The sequence below is a fragment of the Myxocyprinus asiaticus genome, chromosome 10 (genome assembly GCF_019703515.2).
Source record: "Myxocyprinus asiaticus isolate MX2 ecotype Aquarium Trade chromosome 10, UBuf_Myxa_2, whole genome shotgun sequence".
NCBI classification, from domain to species: domain Eukaryota; kingdom Metazoa; phylum Chordata; class Actinopteri; order Cypriniformes; family Catostomidae; genus Myxocyprinus; species Myxocyprinus asiaticus.
The window spans coordinates 52,455,001-52,476,913 of record NC_059353.1 but is presented as its reverse complement, the minus strand read 5'-3'; the positions used below and the strand labels follow the sequence as shown (position 1 = coordinate 52,476,913).

The 21,913-nt window shown below is 38.1% G+C and overlaps 1 protein-coding gene across 2 annotated transcripts in view; it reads right to left on the bottom strand.

Moving 5' to 3' along the window:
• The window catches only part of LOC127446979 (inactive dipeptidyl peptidase 10-like), a 61,454-nt gene that overhangs the window by 25,475 nt on the left and 14,066 nt on the right, over window positions 1–21,913 (bottom strand). Inside the window, exon 1 of one of the 2 annotated variants that reach the window (XM_051708395.1) lies at window positions 4,362–4,639. The exons of the other annotated variant lie outside the window; for it this stretch is intronic. Within the exon in view, the coding sequence (XP_051564355.1) occupies window positions 4,362–4,412 (51 nt within the window). The 5' untranslated portion in view covers window positions 4,413–4,639. Of the gene's footprint in view, window positions 1–4,361; window positions 4,640–21,913 lie in introns of those variants that run through there. 2 annotated transcript variants of the gene reach the window in all.

Below are 21,913 nucleotides of genomic sequence, written 5' to 3'. Positions count from 1 at the left end.
GAGACACAACATGAGCTTATGCATGTGTAATATCGGGACACGATAAGGTAAAATAACTGCATTTAAAAGACAGTAAAATTCAGATTTTCATCACCATCTCTTCTGATGACCGATGCTTGTACACACTCTCCTGTACACTGTAAATAGTGTAAATAGTGAAAGTGTACACGGACAATATCAACATGTCCTCATACAGGGCATATGAAGTGCCCTCATAGAGAACATACAACTGTCACTGAACACGGAACATCTCAGTAACTAATTTATTTCGGTTTATACGCTGATGTGTTGAGATATTTCCTCTGCTTTGAAGATCTAGATGATTTAAAAGCATTTGATATTAAGAGTTGATGATTAAAATAAAACAATCTATTGAACAAACCTTCAGACGAGTGTGAGTGTCTGCACAGGTGTATATATAGAGAGAATTGTGTTAATTTTAGATGTTTAATGGCTGTTTGTTTTGATCCTTGCTCTGGGCACATTTAGGACGGTCAAAGAGATGAAACAGATTATCAGACACAACTGTATCGGACAGAACCGAGAGAATGAGCAGTAGATCTTGTTTCCTCACACGACCTCAAACACACTCAATGTAATAAATTAAAGTCAACAAAAGCAATGTCATCTTGCCAAAACAGATTTACTAAATATTTCTGATGTGGGTATAATTTAAAGGTCTGGACAATGTCAGAATTATAAAAGTCCACCAGATCCCAACCGCTGGCCTTACGAATCTATTACAACTCACAGAAACACACAATATTTCCAAACATTCAAAGAAACATTAACATTTTGGATTGGTTAAACTATTTTTGTCCTGTTATTATTATTATTATTATTATTATTATTATTATTATTATTATTATTATTATTATTCTGGCTCTATATATACTGTATAGCATATATACTACTATATATACTTTTTTATTTTTATTGAATAATGTGTACTCTGTATTGTGTGTATTGTATACTGTACATTGTATGTTATTATTTGTATATTGTGTTGTGTGTAATTATGTGTATAACAGATGTTTAAATTGTGTTGTGTTAATTTGATGTTATTGTAAATTGGTATATGTCTCATCACTGTCACGACTGCTATGTTGATCGGAACTGCACCCAAGAATTTCACACACCATTGCACTTGTGTATATGGCTGTGTGACAATAAAGTGATTTGATTTGATTTTATTTGATTTAGAATCGAATCTGCACTGTGTGACATCACAAAGAGCTACTGTCAGTTTCTATTTGATCTCTTCCATAACCTATTAATAAAATATTGGACTTTAACTATTTACCTTGTTAAAAACAACATTGAACCATAAACATGACTATGATTCAGATTTATACAGTAAAGATGGCACAATTAAAGCCATAACCCAGTAATGAAATCCATAATAATCTCATATTCCAGCATCCAGAAACAGAATTACAGTGACATTTCATCAGACCGCTATTTTATATCTGACATACAGTTGAAATCAGAAGTTTACATACACTTAGGCTGAAGTCATTCAAACTAATTTTTTAACCACTCCACAGATTTAATATTAGCAAACTATAGTTTTGGGGAGTTGTTTAGGACATCTACTTTGTGCATGACATGAGTAATTTTTCCAACAATTGTTTACAGACAGATTGTTTCACTTTTAATTGACTATATCACAATTCCAGTGGGTCAGAAGTTTACATACACTAAGTTAACTGTGCCTTTAAGCAGCTTGGAAAATTCCAGAAAATGATGTCAAGCTTTTAGACAATTAGCCAATTAGCTTCTGATAGGAGGTGTGCTGAATTGGAGGTGTACCTGTGGATGTATTTTAAGGCCTACCTTCAAACTCAGTGCCTCTTTGCTTGACATCATCAGAAAATCAAAAGAAATCAGCCAAGACCTCATAAAAAAAATTGTGGACCTCCACAAGTCTGATTCATCCTTGGGAGCAATTTCCAAATGCCTGAAGGTACCACGATCATCTGTACAAACAATAGTATGCAAGTATAAACACCATGGGACCACGCAGCCATCATACCACTCAGGAAGGAGATGCATTCTGTCTCCTAGAGATGAACGTAGTTTGGTGTGAAAAGTGCAAATCAATCCCATAACAACAGCAAAGGACTTTGTGAAGATGCTGGAGGAAACAGGTAAACAAGTATCTATATCCACAGTAAAACGAGTCCTATATCGACATAACCTGAAAGGCTGCTCAGCAAGGAAGAAGCCACTGCTCCAAAACCACCATAAAAAAGCCAGACTACAGTTTGCAAGTGCACATTTGGACAAAGATCTTACTTTTTGGAGAAATGTCCTCTGGTCTGATGAAACAAAAATCGAACTGTTTGGCCATAATGATCATCGTTATGTTTGGAGGAAAAAGGGAGAGGCTTGCAAGCTGAAGAACACCATCCCAACCGTGAAGCATGGGGGTGGCAGCATCATGTTGTGGGGGTGCTTTGCTGCAGGAGGGACTGGTGCACTTCACAAAATAGATGGCATCATGAGGAAGGAAAATTATGTGGATATATTGAAGCAACATCTCAAGACATCAGACAGGAAGTTAAAGCTTGGTCACAAATGGGTCTTCCAAATGGACAGTGACCCCAAGCATACCTCCAAAGTTGTGGCAAAATGGCTTAAGGACAACAAAGTCAAGGTATTGGAGTGGCCATCACAAAGCCATGACCTCAATCCGAGGAGGCCTACAAACCTGACTCAAAATTCCAGCAACTTATTGTGAGAAGCTTGTGGAAGAATACCCAAAACATTTGACCCAAGTTAAACAATTTAAAGACAATGCTACCAAATACTAACAAAGTGTATGTAAACTTCTGACCCACTGAGAATGTGATGAAAGAAATAAAAGCTGAAATAAATTATTCTCTCTACTATGATTCTTAAAATAAAGTAGTGATCCTAACTGACCTTAGACAGGGAATGTTTTCTATGATTAAATGTCAGGAATTGTGAAAAACTGAGTTTTAATGTATTTGGCTAAGGTGCATGTAAACTTCTGACTTCAACTGTAACCATGCAGAGAAAATAATACACAAACGATGATTATTGCTCACTAAACATTATATTAAAGCACAAAATATAAAATTACTTAATTACACATTCATCACCTGTGTTGCAGATTATCAACAGTTTAAAATGACTCTAACAAGGACACACCTGCATTACAGGCACCTCCACCTGTCAAAAATTCAAATAAATGCCAAATTTTCTGAATTAAAAACCACCACAGTAAAGGGATCATCACTCAGTTTGTGAATATGAAGAACAGTCGAGAAAATAAAAGAACAAAACAACAACATGTTTGTTAGATCTATTAGTTGAACTTTAAGGTACTGTAAATTACAAACACTGTGAGGAAAAACACTTTTTTCACTTTCTGCATGAACAAGACTTGTGAAAGAGATAAAGGAGTCAAAGACACAATCTCACACAGCACAGGTGTCATCCAAATAACTGAACATGAATGAATGTGTCAAAACTGATTCACATTTTATTATGGAGATTCAACGCTGCTCTTACTGCTATTGACATTAACACAATATAAGTTCTTTATTTTCGGTTAAGGAGTTTATTTTCCAATATGCTGGAATATAAAACGTGATGTTCATGCATTGAAATAAAAATATCACAGGGGGAACAAACTGTCACGTGTACTATATTAAGAAATGAGAGAATACACAAGTCTCTGAACAGATATGTAATCATCACTGTCACATGTACTTTGTACTCATTGTGTTGTAACATATCCACCCTGTCACAACTACAGAACAAGATCCCGATCACTTAACTAACGATGGAGGAAAAGAGACCAGTGTTTCATTGGGATTTCGTTTGATCGTGAACGCGCCGCGCGATCAATTATTCACCAGCAGACGGATTTGCCCAAAATGTCGCAGCGTGTTTAACGTGCAGTCTCGTTGTGAGGGCTCGTGCCAGCGGACACTGACTGACTCGTGATTTTATTGATTACATTGACCGATTGAACAGATGCGCGTGCACATCATTGAGGCCAATCCTTGTTAGAATCGACGCGCGCCACTCGAAGAAATTGTTGCCAACAAAAATGAACAACTCATCATTCACGAGCAACTCCTGGTGATAAAAGTGATAGAAACACGACAGTAGAATCTTGTTTTATTTGCATTTGTATAAACCGAATGTAATGACAGAACCTGCTCGAGATCCATTTGTCGTAATTTCGGTCAAGAACATCTACCCGTTACCATCATCTATCCATATTCGGACCGAAATGACGATACAGATATGAAAAAGCGCCCATATGTATTTTTTTAATCGTTGTGTAACGTAAAGTGGAGGTGAATTATGAGAATAATTATTACCTCGTCCTGCGGATTCGCTCTCTGGTTCTGCTGCTCTTTAGTGGCCGTCATGATTAAAACTCGCTTCAGATTCCACCGACTGAAGGAGAGATCCTAAAAATATCCTAAACGGTGTATGATCCCTCTGACGCCGTTTTCTGGATCGCAGAATCATTCAATCGGAACTCCGCGCGCGATCTCCGTCCGTGTCCGTTGAGGAGCGCGCGGAGCGTTATTGATAACAAGCGTTCGGATCTTTAGCGGAAGCGTGATCGATGTGTTCTGATTCAGAAATCTGTCGAAATCCAACTCACAGAAAATAAAAAAGGTTGAAAAGACACGCGACGGAAGGAGAGAGCAGCTCGAGGGGCGGGAGGATGACGCGTGAGCCGGTACCAGTCATTGAGCTCGTTTTTAGCACACAACTCTTTTTGAGATCTGATTGAAAGAGGGTCAATGTATGAAAAAAAATAAAACATTTCATAAAGCTTTCAAGAGTATTTGAACTCATCTCTAACATTTCCGTGTGGCTATTATAAAGCGCATGCGGCGCTGTCCATGGTGCTGTTCAGGCCAGTTCGCAGGCACGCGCTCATCAATACTGTATGATCACATCTGTAATTCATCAGTACTGTATGATCACATCTGTCCTTCATCAATACTGTATCAGGAATCACATCTGTACTTCATCATTACTATATGAGGAATTACATCTGTACTTCATCAGTACTATATGCGGAATCACATCTGTACTTCATCAGTACTGTATGATCACATCTGTACCTCATCAGTACTGTATGATCACATCTGTACTTCATCAGTACTATATGATCACATCTGTATTTCATCAGTACTGTATGAGGAATCACATCTGTACTTCATCAATACTATATGATCACATCTGTATTTCATCAGTACTGTATGAGGAATCACATCTGTACTTCATCAGTACTGTATGATCACATCTGTACTTCATCAAAACTGTATGAGGAATCACATCTGTGCTTCATCAATACTATATGAACACATCTGTATTTCATCAGTACTGTATGAGGAATCACATCTGTACTTCATCAATACTGTATGATCGCATCTGTATTTCATCAATACTGTATGAGGAATCACATCTTTACTTCATCAGTACTGTATGAGGAATCACATCTTTACTTCATCAGTACTGTATGCGGAATCACATCTGTACTTCATCAGTACTGTATGATCACATCTGTACTTCATCAGTACTGTATGAGGAATCACATCTGTACTTCATCAATACTATATGATCACATCTGTATTTCATCAGTACTGTATGAGGAATCACATCTGTACTTCATCAGTACTGTATGATCACATCTGTATTTCATCAGTACTGTATGAGGAATCACATCTGTACTTCATAAATACTGTATGATCACATCTGTATTTCATCAGTACTGTATGAGGAATCACATCTGTACTTCATCAATACTATATGATCACATCTGTATTTCATCAGTACTGTATGATCACATCTGTACTTCATCAGAACTGTATGAGGAATCACATCTGTACTTCATCAGTACTGTATGATCACATCTGTACTTCAATACTGTATGATCACATCTGTAATTCATCAGTACTGTATGATCACATCTGTACTTCATCAATACTGTATGAGGAATCACATCTGTACTTTATCAGTACTGTATGATCACATCTGTACTTCATCAATACTGTATGAGGAATCACATCTGTACTTCATCAGTACTGTATGATCACATCTGTACTTCATCAATACTGTATGAGGAATCACATCTGTACTTCATCAGTACTGTATGATCACATCTGTACTTCATCAATACTGTATGAGGAATCACATCTGTACTTCATCAATACTATATGATCACATCTGTATTTCATCAGTACTGTATGAGGAATCACATCTGTACTTCATAAATACTGTATGATCACATCTGTAACTCATCAATACTGTATGATCACATCTGTATTTCATCAGTACTGTATGAGGAATCACATCTGTACTTCATAAATACTGTATGATCACATCTGTAATTCATCAGTACTGTATGATCACATCTGTATTTCATCAGTACTGTATGAGGAATCACATCTGTACTTCATCAATACTGTATGATCGCATCTGTATTTCATCAATACTGTATGAGGAATCACATCTTTACTTCATCAGTACTGTATGAGGAATCACATCTTTACTTCATCAGTACTGTATGCGGAATCACATCTGTACTTCATCAGTACTGTATGATCACATCTGTACTTCATCAGTACTGTATGAGGAATCACATCTGTACTTCATCAATACTATATGATCACATCTGTATTTCATCAGTACTGTATGAGGAATCACATCTGTACTTCATCAGTACTGTATGATCACATCTGTATTTCATCAGTACTGTATGAGGAATCACATCTGTACTTCATAAATACTGTATGATCACATCTGTAATTCATCAGTACTGTATGATCACATCTGTACTTCATCAGAACTGTATGAGGAATCACATCTGTACTTCATCAGTACTGTATGATCACATCTGTACTTCAATACTGTATGATCACATCTGTAATTCATCAGTACTGTATGATCACATCTGTACTTCATCAATACTGTATGAGGAATCACATCTGTACTTTATCAGTACTGTATGATCACATCTGTACTTCATCAATACTGTATGAGGAATCACATCTGTACTTCATCAGTACTGTATGATCACATCTGTACTTCATCAATACTGTATGAGGAATCACATCTGTACTTCATCAATACTATATGATCACATCTGTATTTCATCAGTACTGTATGAGGAATCACATCTGTACTTCATCAATACTGTATGATCACATCTGTATTTCATCAGTACTGTATGAGGAATCACATCTGTACTTCATAAATACTGTATGATCACATCTGTAATTCATCAATACTGTATGATCACATCTGTATTTCATCAGTACTGTATGAGGAATCACATCTGTACTTCATAAATACTGTATGATCACATCTGTAATTCATCAGTACTGTATGATCACATCTGTATTTCATCAGTACTGTATGAGGAATCACATCTGTACTTCATCAATACTGTATGATCGCATCTGTATTTCATCAATACTGTATGAGGAATCACATCTTTACTTCATCAGTACTGTATGAGGAATCACATCTTTACTTCATCAGTACTGTATGAGGAATCACATCTTTACTTCATCAGTACTGTATGATCACATCTGTACTTCATCAATACTGTATGAGGAATCACATCTGTACTTCATCAGTACTGTATGATCACATCTGTACTTCATCAATACTGTATGAGGAATCACATCTGTACTTCATCAATACTATATGATCACATCTGTACTTCATCAATACTGTATGAGGAATCACATCTGTACTTCATCAGTACTGTATGATCACATCTGTACTTCATCAATACTGTATGAGGAATCACATCTGTACTTCATCAATACTATATGATCACATCTGTATTTCATCAGTACTGTATGAGGAATCACATCTGTACTTCATAAATACTGTATGATCACATCTGTAACTCATCAATACTGTATGATCACATCTGTATTTCATCAGTACTGTATGAGGAATCACATCTGTACTTCATAAATACTGTATGATCACATCTGTAATTCATCAGTACTGTATGATCACATCTGTATTTCATCAGTACTGTATGAGGAATCACATCTGTACTTCATCAATACTGTATGATCGCATCTGTATTTCATCAATACTGTATGAGGAATCACATCTTTACTTCATCAGTACTGTATGAGGAATCACATCTTTACTTCATCAGTACTGTATGAGGAATCACATCTTTACTTCATCAGTACTGTATGCGGAATCACATCTGTACTTCATCAGTACTGTATGATCACATCTGTACTTCATCAATACTGTATGAGGAATCACATCTGTACTTCATCAATACTATATGATCACATCTGTATTTCATCAGTACTGTATGAGGAATCACATCTGTACTTCATCAATACTGTATGATCACATCTGTATTTCATCAGTACTGTATGAGGAATCACATCTGTACTTCATCAGTACTGTATGATCACATCTGTACTTCATCAGAACTGTATGAGGAATCACATCTGTACTTCATCAGTACTGTATGATCACATCTGTACTTCAATACTGTATGATCACATCTGTACTTCATAAATACTGTATGATCACATCTATAATTCATCAATACTGTATGAGGAATCACATCTGTACTTCATCAGTACTGTATGATCACATCTGTACTTCATCAATACTGTATGAGGAATCACATCTGTACTTCATCAGTACTGTATGATCACATCTGTACTTCATCAATACTGTATGAGGAATCACATCTGTACTTCATCAATACTGTATGATCACATCTGTATTTCATCAGTACTGTATGAGGAATCACATCTGTACTTCATAAATACTGTATGATCACATCTGTAATTCATCAATACTGTATGATCACACCTGTATTTCATCAGTACTGTATGAGGAATCACATATGTACTTCATAAATACTGTATGATCACATCTGTAATTCATCAGTACTGTATGATCACATCTGTACTTCATCAGTACTGTATGAGGAATCACATCTGTACTTCATCAATACTATTTGATCACATCTGTATTTCATCAGTACTGTATGAGGAATCACATCTGTACTTCATCAATACTGTATGATCGCATCTGTATTTCATCAATACTGTATGAGGAATCACATCTGTACTTCATCAATACTATATGATCACATCTGTATTTCATCAGTACTGTATGAGGAATCACATCTGTACTTCATCAATACTGTATGATCACATCTGTATTTCATCAGTACTGTATGAGGAATCACATCTGTACTTCATCAGTACTGTATGATCACATCTGTACTTCATCAATACTGTATGAGGAATCACATCTGTACTTCATCAATACTATATGATCACATCTGTATTTCATCAGTACTGTATGAGGAATCACATCTGTACTTCATCAATACTGTATGATCACATCTGTAATTCATCAGTACTGTATGATCCATCTGTACTTCATAGTACTGTATAGATCACATCTGTACTTCATCAGTACTGTATGAGGAATCACATCTGTACTTCATCAATACTATATGATCACATCTGTATTTCATCAGTACTGTATGAGGAATCACATCTGTACTTCATCAATACTGTATGATCACATCTGTATTTCATCAGTATTGTATGAGGAATCACATCTGTATTTCATCAGTACTGTATGAGGAATCACATCTGTACTTCATAAATACTGTATGATCACATCTGTAATTCATCAGTACTGTATGATCACATCTGTACTTCATCAGAACTGTATGAGGAATCACATCTGTGCTTCATCAGTACTGTATGATCACATCTGTACTTCAATACTGTATGATCACATCTGTACTTCATAAATACTGTATGATCACATCTGTAATTCATCAATACTGTATGAGGAATCACATCTGTACTTCATCAGTACTGTATGATCACATCTGTACTTCATCAATACTGTATGAGGAATCACATCTGTACTTCATCAATACTGTATGGTCACATCTGTACTTCATCAATACTGTATGAGGAATCGCATCTGTACTTCATCAGTACTCTATGAGGAATTACATCTGTACTTCATCAATACTGTATGAGGAATTGCATCTGTACTTCATCAGTACTCTATGAGGAATTACATCTGTACTTCAACAGTACTGTATGCGGAATCACATCTGTACTTCATCAGTTCTGTATGATCACATCTGTACTTCATCAGTACTGTATGATCACATTTGTACTTCATCAGTACTGTATGATCGCATCTGTATTTCATCAGTACTGTATGAGGAATCACATCTTTACTTCATCAGTACTGTGTGATCACATCTGTACTTCATCAATACTGTATGATCACATCTGTATTTCATCAGTACTGTATGATCACATCTGTACTTCATCAGTACTGTATGATCACATTTGTACTTCATCAGTACTGTATGATCACATCTGTACTTCATCAGTACTGTATGATCACATCTGTACTTCATCAGTACTGTATGATCACATCTGTATTTCATCAGTACTGTATGATCGTATCTGTATTTCATCAGTACTGTATGAGGAATCACATCTTTACTTCATCACTACTGTATGATCACATCTGTACTTCATCAGTACTGTATGATCACATCTGTATTTCATCAGTACTGTATGATCGTATCTGTATTTCATCAGTACTGTATGAGGAATCACATCTTTACTTCATCACTACTGTATGATCACATCTGTACTTCATCAGTACTGTGTGACTGTACTGTACTTCATCAGTACTGTATGATCACATCTGTACTTCATCAGTACTGTATGACTGTACTGTACTTCATCAGTACAGTATTGAGACAATAAAGTGATTTGATTGATTTGATTTGATTTGATGATCACATCTGTATTTCATCAGTACTGTATGAGGAATCACATCTGTACTTCATACAAGAACAAACACAAGTGCATTTATATCTGATGTTTTTTAATAACTAGTGAGAGAGCAGAACAGATGATATTGAATATACAGGAACGAAACTGCATTTCTGTGAGAAAGTACACACTTATGTAATTGCATTGATCTTTACAGATACTGTAATTCATTCAACAGATTATATTTAGGTAGGGTTAATGAATCACATGCTAGATGAAAAATGTCACTGTAACTAATCACTACAACAGATAACTGATGACAAGATGAAAACAGCAGTCTAGTACACAAACACTCATGATCACTTGCTCAACTATCCCGTCACAGGGATAATTGACAAACAGTGAATTTTTATTGTCTCCTCATATAATTCCTAAAGGGTTTCTGTCCTTGCCCACATCTTTACTAAAATGTGTACAAATCACAAGCTGATGAAAGTGTATGAAAACAACCTGGATCAGTTTGTTCTTAAAGAGAGCGAGTAAATTTACTGTAAATACGAGGTGCAAAGACGGCCCTCTGGTGACAGTCTCAGTTTGACCTCTGACCTGCTGTAGTCTCAGAATAATTACGATTGCAGTGACAGCAGTTTAAGATTTAAATTATGCCAGATTCATTTAGCAGGACATTCTGTTATGCTAAAGACAATTAAAGCTTTCAATGATCTCTGAATATTTTTATTGTAACCACCTGCAATAATACTTAAGAGTTGTGATCACTAATTCTCATTACATCAGATCTTTTGTGAAATTGAGATTCCCTGACAATAAACCATCAAAACAACAAATCATTGGTAGTGTGAAATGTAAAATGTAACTGTATATTCTGCTGATCACCACAGAAACAGAAATACTTTGAGCTCTAAAGAGTCGGTAGGATTACTTTTATGTATGAACTTCAGGTTATGTGTTACTGATGTAATGGCAGTGGATGTAAACAGTGCTTTACTGATAGTTACGTCATGTCCCTTCCTGATAAACTTGGATATATTATGGAAAAGTTACCATGTTTACATGATCATGACATGAGTAGAAAGACTAGATGTTACTCAGTCAGAGTTGGTAAGTACAAAATAACTGTAAGTGTATTTACATTAAACACATTTGACTGAGGTAGATCAACAGCATGTCACAGATGTTGAGAAAGCTCAAGTTGAATTCAAGAAGATCTCAACCCTGCAGGAAAATCCAGCTTAAGCTGGTAGCTGTGTTTTGGAGCATGGGAGCTGGTCTTGTGCTGGCCCAAACTAGTTCATAGCTGGTCGACCAAAAACCAGCCTGACCACCTTGAGTTGGTATTAGCAGCAGGTAGCTGGTCCGAGATGATCTCCAAGTTTGAACCAGTTAAAGACCAGCTTGAAATTAGCTACCATGTTCCAAAACACAGCTACCATCTTAAACTGGATTTTCCAGCAGAAAAAATTATCAAAGAAAACTGTCATGAAGCCTTTACCTAAAATTGACATAATCTGTGGAGAATGACACATCATACAGAAACATATTCACAGATTTGCTGACCTATTTGTCTGTAATATGGTTCAGCACATAAAATGTTATGTAATTTGTCAGCTAATTTCAATGTTTAACTGTCGTTTGAAAAGTTTTAGGATATTTCAAGAATTTGCTCCTGTAGTTCATAAACACACATGAGGATGTTCCTCATCATTCACCTCTATATTCATGAGCTCCAAATGAGTCATTTTTATTTGTACTGCGCTATTCAAAGCAGTTTAGGGTTAGGGGATAGAATCTATACTTCGTACAGTATAAAAATCATTATGTCTATGGAGAGTCCTCATAAGGATAGCCGCACCAACATGTGTGTGTGTGTGTGTGTGTGTGTGTGTGTGTGTTCACACTCATTAAGGTCTCTCACAGGAGTGCTTGTTAATTACTCGGGTCAGAATGATAATTGCACAAGTACGTTCTGAATTCTGCTCTATTAATGAAAAAAATTAAAGTTTTTTAATCCTCTGACCCCAGCCGACCTTTACTGTCATGCTTAATTGGGGTCTGTTAAATTTCAACCTAATCAGATCAACAATAAGCCAAAAAGCTGATAAAGTCAAAGAGTTCTGAAAGTTTGCAGCAAAAATAATTTAATTGTTCGTTAAGAGTTATTACAGCTGAAGAGTCCAGATGAAAAGACATTCAGAGAAACTCAGATTTACTGGATTCCAGTTCCACTGAGACTCCAAATAAACAGTGTGTGAATGTCATGTGTGAATCTCGCGAGACTTGTGCAGAATGTGGGTTACCATCCAGACGCAAGCGTTTTTATCTGATGTCAGCTGCTGTAATTAAAAGCACTCGAGTGATCAATCACTTACTGATAAATTATTCCTTTCTGGAACCAGCTACATGTAAGTTACAACTAAGAGTAGTGTATGTGTAAATGAGCACTAAGTAACAATTTACACACTACTCAATATTTGAGCTGAAACCTAACCATACGTAAAAGCTCAATATTTACAAAAGGCCTCCGACCAGAGTGATGGTTGGAATAAAAATCAAACTCACTGAATGACATCAATGTCTCATGTTTTGCATTACAGACTTCAATCCTTCAGATGTATATAATGATATTGACATTTACACTCATTGGGCCTTATTAATGAAACACGTGTAGAACAAACTGGTGTGTAAATCTTTAGTAAATCAATCCTAATCAATTCAATGGGACAATTTATGTAAGAATGCATTTACACACAAATTAGTTCTGCTCATGTTTCATGAATGAGGCCCATTTACATTTACAAGATACATTATAGAAAAATCTTAGTGGCTCTTCAGCATGAAACTGATCTAAACGGTGAATTTTCTTGTGTGCGTCGCCCGCTGTCACTGACATGTTTCAACACAATCAAAATATATAGGAAATTATAATGAATAAATTTCAATATTTCCAGTCTGTTGAATAATTATTTATTCATTGCCCCTTTTAAATTTAGACACAGTTGCTGAATAATATTATTTACATATTTTAAATAGACTTTTTATTATATTTACTTATCTTTTACGTTTCATATTTCAATGGAAATTTAATTAATTACCGCTGACAGTTACATGAGAAATAGGTTGGCAGGAGTGGGCTGAGCCAACATTCTCAGTCAACGGGAGTGATTAATATTATCTGGTCAAGCTGATCAACACCACCGTATCCAGATAATACATTTGATTAGACCCGACAGTTTCCTATTTACCCTTAACTGGAATAATAGTAGCAGTAATCAGAGGTAATGACTAACACTATTTAGACAGGTCGATTAACATTGCGTTGTTCTAAATAATGATTATATTTAATCCCTACAGTCTAGATACACTTAGTGTCAAATAGTTAGTCAGAAAGCTAAGGTCCCAGAAGACGTGCCCAATGCTCAGTTAACACTGAGCCGTTAGTGTGTACTAACTCTGATCGTGGATTTGAGGTAATATGGATTTAATGTAATCTATTTAAGCCAGTCATTTCAGAATAAATCAGAATAGAATCAAGTTTAACAATTTATTTTTCAGGTAAACATGTATTATTCCAATTACATAATTAATAAAATTCAGAAATAATCAAAATACAACGTCCAATGCTCATAAATGAATCTTAAAAGATGTAAATATGGGCCAGTATTCACAAAAAATCTTAAGGCTAAAAGTAGCTCCAAACTTTGAAATTTAAGAGCAACTCTTTAAAATTAGGGGCGACACTCCTAATTTTAGGACTCGTAAAATGGTCATCTAAAAGTAATTCATGAAGCATTTTAACTCTAGTAGCTCCTAAACCCACGGCAGCTTAGAAGTCGTCTTGAGGACTTACAAATCCTTAAGAGTGACTCACAAACAATCCGAAGCATGCTGCTGCTGTCAATCCACATTAAAAACAATGTATTATGACATTGACCGTTTAAAAAGGTATCACCTGAATCACAGAAGAGTCTATGTGTTTTAATAATATAATATTATAAATATAATGTTCACAGTGACCTTTTAAAAAGGTATCGACTGAATCACGAGGGTGTTTTCATCATTGTAAACTTAGTAAGAGATGCAATTACCTCTCCCACAAACTGAAACAACCCAGTTACACCGGAGATAAAGGTTTTGACAACTCTGCATTCCCTGGACACAGGCAAAATGACTGTGTAGTGTGAATGAGTTGGTATGTACAGTGCATTCAGAAAGTATTCAGACCCCTTCATTTTTTTCACATATGTTGCAGCCTTATGATAAAATGCTTTACATTTTTTTATTTATTTTTTTCACATCAATCTACACCCCATTCCCCATAATGACAAAGCAAAAACAAGAACTGCAAATATATTAAAAAGAAAAAACTGAAATATCACATTGACATAAGTATTCAGACCCTTTGCTATGACACTTGAAATTTAGCTCAGGTGCATCCCATTTCTCTGAATCATCTTTGAGATGTTTCTACACTTTGATTGGAGTCCACCTGTGGCAAATTCAATTGATTGGACATGATTTGGAAAGGCACACACCTGTCTATATAAGGTCTTACAGCTGAAAATGCATATCAGAGCAAAAACCAAGCCATGAGGTCAAAGGAACTGCCTGCAGAGCTCGGAGACAGGATTGTGTATCAAGGCACAGATCTGGGAAAGGCTACAAAAACATTTCGGCTGCATTGAAGGTTCCCAAGAGCACAGTGGCCTCCATAATTATTAATTGGAAGAATTGTTAAATGGGGTGTTTTTCAGCGGCAGGGACTGGGGGACTGATCAGGGTTGAAGGAAAGCTGAACGCAGCAAAATACAGAGATATCCTTAATGAACACCGGGTCCAGAGTGCTCAGGACCTCAGACTGGGCTGAAGCTTCACCTTCCAACAGGACAATGACCCTAAGCACACAGCCAAGACAATGCAAGAGTGGCTTAGGGACAACTCTGTTAATGTCCTTGAGTGGCCCAGCCAGAGCCCGGACTTGAACTCAATCGAACATCTCTGGAGAGACCTGAAAATGTCTGTCCACCGACGGTCCCCATCCAACCTGACAGAGCTTGAGAGGGTCTGCAGAGAAGAGTGGCAGAAAATCCCCAAATCCAGGTGTGCAAAGCTTGTCGCATCATACCCAAAAAGACTTGAGACTGTAATCGTTGCCAAAGGTGCTTCAACTAAGTACTGAGTCAAGAGTCTGAATACTTATGTCAATGTGATATTTCAGGGTTTTTTCTTTTTAATACATTTGCAAAGTTATCAGAAATCTGCTTTTTGCTATGTCATTATGGGTTATGGAGTGTAGATTGATGTGGAAAATAAATATTTAAAGCATTTTAGCATAAGTCTGCAACATAACAAAATGTGAAAAAAAATTAAGAGGTCTGAATACTTTCTGAATGCACTGTTTATATATATATATATACTGATGAGCTAAAACATTATGACCACCTGCCTAATATGCTGTTGGTCCTTCGCGTGCCGCCAAAACAGTGCTGATCCGCCAAGGCATGGAAACTACAAGACCCTTGAAGGTGTCCTGTGGTATCTGGCACTAAGACATTAGCAGCATATCCTTTAAGCCCTGTAAGTTGTAAGGTGGAGCCGCCATGAATCGGACTTGTTGATCCAGCACATCCCACAGATGCTCAATCGGATTGAGATCTGGGGAATTTGGAAGCCAGTGCAACACCTTAAACTCATGTTCCTCAAACCATTCACAAACAATGTGTGCAGTGTGGCAAGGTGCATTATCCTGCTGAAAGAGGCCACTGCCATCAGGGAATACCGTTGCCATGAAGGGGTGTACGTGGTCTGTAATAATCTTTAGGTAGGTGGTACGTGTTAAAATAACATACACATGAATTCCAGGACCCAAGGTTTCCCAGCAGAATATTTCCCAGAGCATCACACTGCCTCCACCGGCCTGACTTCTTCCCATGGTGCATCTTGCTGCCATCTCTTCCCCAGGTAAACGACGCACACGCACACGCACCCAGCCGTCCACATGATGTAAATGAAAACGTGGTTCATCAGACAAGGCCACCTTCTTCCATTGCTCCATGGTCCAGTCCTCGCAGTGGCAGACCACGTGTAACAACACCTGCACAGGATCTGTACAACCGAACATCACACCAGCAGGACAGATACAGGATGGCAACAACAACTGCCCGAGTTACACCAGGAACGCACAATCCCTCCATCAGTGCTCAGACTGTCCACAATAGGCTGAGAGAGGCTGGACTGAGGGCTCGTAAGCCTGTTTCTAAGGCACAAAAATTCAAGCAGCTCAGCTTTGTTTGATGGCTTGTGGACATCCATCTTCCTCTTGATCACATTCCAGAGGTTTTCAATGGGGTTCAGGTCCGGAGATTTGGCTGGTCATGACAGGGTCTTGGTCCGGTGGTCCTCCAGCCACACCTTGATTAACCTGGCTGTGGCATGGAGCATTGTCCTGCTGGAAAAAAAAAAAAACAATCCTCAGAGTTGGGGAACATTGTCAGAGCAGAAGAAAGCAAGTTTTCTTCCAGGATAACCTTGTAAGTGGCTTGATTCATGCATCCTTCACAAAGACGAATCTGCCCGATCCCAGCCTTGCTGAAGCACCCCCAGATCATCATGATCCTCCAACAGATTGCAAGAGAGACAAATGTTAAGAGAGAACTGATGAGAAAGAAACTTTCCATTCATTTACTCTCTGTGGTGTGTTGTTTCAGTTGGAGATGTTTATTGTGTGTTTGTTCTCACAAAGGCTCTTCCTTCCCCAGGAAGTTGTGCCCTCTGAATCCAGACAACTTGGCACCCCACATTACATATACATATTATCTCCAGATATGAAAATAGTCACCCATTCATTTTCCATATGGCGGTTCAAGATGAGTGTTGCACTTTTTGTTTTACAACCACTTAAACTAATCGAATCAAAGTCCACAATGTGTGTGTGTGTGTGTGTGTGTGTGTGTGTGATGGCAATTGTAGGAAAAGTACCCAAGCCTTATACCACTCAGAGAGAACCCATTTTTATTAACAAAATTAGAACTAACTTGGTTACAAACTAACCAGTTGTTACTTATCGATTAGTTTAAACTTTGTGCAGCTCTATATATGTGACATTTAAAAATTGCTTTAAGTTTAACCCTTGCTTTCAATACAACAGAGGATTTTACAAATAAAAAAAACTATTACCATCTACATGATGTCAAAATTACATTTGAGTTAGAATTTTAAAACTTAGAAAAATCTTTTCTTTCACAAGAACACATGATGTGATCGTGATCTGCAGATCTGCAACTTCAGACAGATTTTCTTTTGATGTTTAATCAATATATGATCATGATTTATGACCAACAATCCCCATCACTTACACTACTAGCCTTCATCTCTTGATTTGTCGAACACATTATTAGTTCTCTTGCAGCACAAATCATCAGGTGCGGCACTAGGGGTGGGCTTACCAAGCTTAAGCCCCGGGTGTTTCAGGAAATGCCCCGAATGTTTCTATAAACTTGTACTAATCACCAAGTTTTTATGCGTGCAGTAAATAAAATCATTTAGAACTGCTATTCTGCTTACTGCGCATTAAACAGTGTCTCCTTTTATGTTCATTCACTCCTGACAAGAACTGCCCACTCTCCCGGTTTTTGACTATTCGGACGTTTTGCTGGACATTTTAGTTGGAGGTGCAGCTGTGTTGTTTAAACGCGCTATGAGATGCAGCGAGCCGGCGTGCTGGTCAGCCTTCATCAGTGCTGCTTTCGAACAGCACTGTCGAGAATTCATCTAGCAAATCTCCGCTCTCTTCCTAAGAAAACGGATGAACTACATCTCCTCACCTGTACAAACAAGACTTTTCAAACTCTGCTGCCTTGTGCTTCACAGAAATCTGGCTGAGTGAAGCCATTCCGGACAGTGCGTTACATCTGCCGGGCTTCCAGCTGTTCATAGCGGATCGCATCATGGAGTTAACAGGGAAAACAAGAGGTGGTGGAACATGCTTTTACATCAATGAAAGTTGGTGTACAGATGTAACAACGTTAAAGAGGATGTGCTGTCCTAATTTGGAAGCGCTCTTTATCAACTGTAAACCTTTCTACTTGCCGCGGGAGTTTTCCTCGTTTATTCTGGTGAGTGTTTGAATGCAGCACTGCTGGCTGATAAAATTACAGATATGGAACAACAATACCTGGACTCAGTTATAATTATTCTGGGAGATTTTAATAAAGCTAACCTCAACTGTGAACTGCCAAAATAAAGACAGCACATTACATGCCCCACCAGAGACAGAAATATACTGGATCATTGCTACACAACAATAAAGGATGCATATCGCTCTGTCCCTAGAGCACCTTTTGGACTCTCTGATCACTGTCTGGCTCATCTTCTTCCAAAAAAGATGGACCAATGAAGCAGAGCTGGAACTTCAAGCCTGCTTTGACTGCACTGACTGGAGTGTTTTTGAAGCTGCAGACACCAATCTGGACGAGTTCACAGATACTGTGACATCATATATCAGTTTCTGTGAGGATATGTGCATTCCTACTAGGACTTATTTAACATTTAACAACGACAAACCGTGGTTTACAGCAGAGCTCAGGCAGCTTCGTCAGGCTAAAGAGGATGCTTACAGGGGTGGGGATAAAATCTTGTACAATCAGGCCTGGAACACACTGAATAAGGAAATCAGAGTGGCTAAAAGAAGATACTCTGAGAAACTGAAAAACAAGTTTTCAGCTAACGACCCTGCATTGGTGTGGAGAGGCCTGAAAGATATTACCAACTTCAAGAAACCTTCTCCTAATACTGTAGGGAACCAACAACTGGCTGACGACTTGAATGTGTTCTACTGTAGATTTGAAAGTCCCAGTTTCACACCCCACACCCACTCAGACCTTCACTTCACACAAACACCAACACCTCCTGCAACCCCCCTCCTCCCCTCCTGCTCCCCAACCTGCACTTAAGATCTGTGAAGAGGAGGTGTGTTGTGTCTCCGGAAACAAAAGACAAGGAAAGCACAGGGCCCAGATGTTTCACCCACTTGTATAAAATCCTGTGCTGACCAGCTGGCCCCCATCATCACACAGATCTTCAATAGATCACTGGAGCAGTGTGAAGTCCCATGCTGCTTCAAACGTTCCACTATCATCCCCATCCCAAAGAAACCAAAAATCACAGGACTTAATGACTGCAGACCTGTCGCCCTGACATCTGTGGTCATGAAATAATTTGAGATGCTGATGTTGGCCCACCTGAAGAACATCACTGGACCCTTTCTAGATCCCCTTCAATTTGCTTATCGAGCAAACATGTCTGTGGATGATGCAGTCAACATAGGATTGCATCATATCCTGCAACATCTGGACAGACCAGGGACATATGCAAGGATCCTTTTTGTGGACTTCAGTTCAGCTTTCAACACCATCATCCCAGCTATACTCCAGAATAAATTACACCAACCAACACACACATGCAGACACACACACACTCACACAAACACACACACACACACACACACACACACACACACACACACACACACACTCACTCACACAAACACACACACACAGACATACACACACACAGACAAACACACACACACACACACACACACACACACTCAGACATACACGCAGACGCAGACGCAGACACACATATGTAGACAGACACACATACACACACACTCACACAGACACACACACACATACAGACACACAGACACACACACGCAGACACACACACGCAGACACACACTCACTCACTCACACACACACAAACACACACTCACACACACACACACACAGAAACACACAGACACACACACGCAGACACACAAACAGACACACACACACACACACACACACACAGAGGCAGAAACACAGATGCAGACACACACGCAGACAGACACACACACACTCACACACACACACACAGACACACACACACAGACACACACAAACACACATGTTGGTACAGCTATCATTATGAGGACTCTCCATAGACATAATGATTTTTATACTGTATGAACTATAGATTCTATCCCCTAACCCTAACCCTACCCCTAAACACACACACACACACACACACACACACACTCACACACACACACACACACACACACACAGACACACACAAACACACATGTTGGTACAGCTATCATTATGAGGACTCTCCATAGACATAATGATTTTTATACTGTATGAACTATAGATTCTATCCCCTAACCCTAACCCTACCCCTAAACACATACACACACACACACACACACACACACACATGTTGGTGCAGCTATCATTATGAGGACTCTCCATAGACATAATGATTTTTATACTGTACAAACTATAGATTCTATCCCCTAACCCTTACCCTACCCCTAAACACACTCACACACACACACACACACACACACACACACACACACATGTTGGTGCAGCTATCATTATGAGGACTCCCCATAAACATAATGATTTTTATACTGTACAAACTATAGATTCTATCCCCTAACCCTTACCCTACCCCTAAACACACTCACACACACACACACACACACACACACATGTTGGTGCAGCTATCATTATGAGGACTCTCCATAAACATAATGATTTTTATACTGTACAAACTATAGATTCTATCCCCTAACCCTAACCCTAACCCCTAAACACATACACACACACACACACACACACACATACACACACACACACACACATGTTGGTGCAGCTATCATTATGAGGACTCTCCATAAACATAATGATTTTTATACTGTACAAACTATAGATTCTATCCATACATACACACACAAAAAAAATAAACCACTTAAACCTTCCCACACACATACTCACACACACACACACACACACACACTCACACAGGCACACATGCACACATGCACACACACACACACACAAACACACACATACACACACAGACAAACACACACAGAAAAACACAAACACACACACACAGACAGACATGCAGACACAGACAGACACACACAGACACACTCACACACACATACACAGACACACAAACACACACACAGATATACACACACGCAGACAAACACACACAGCCAAACACACACA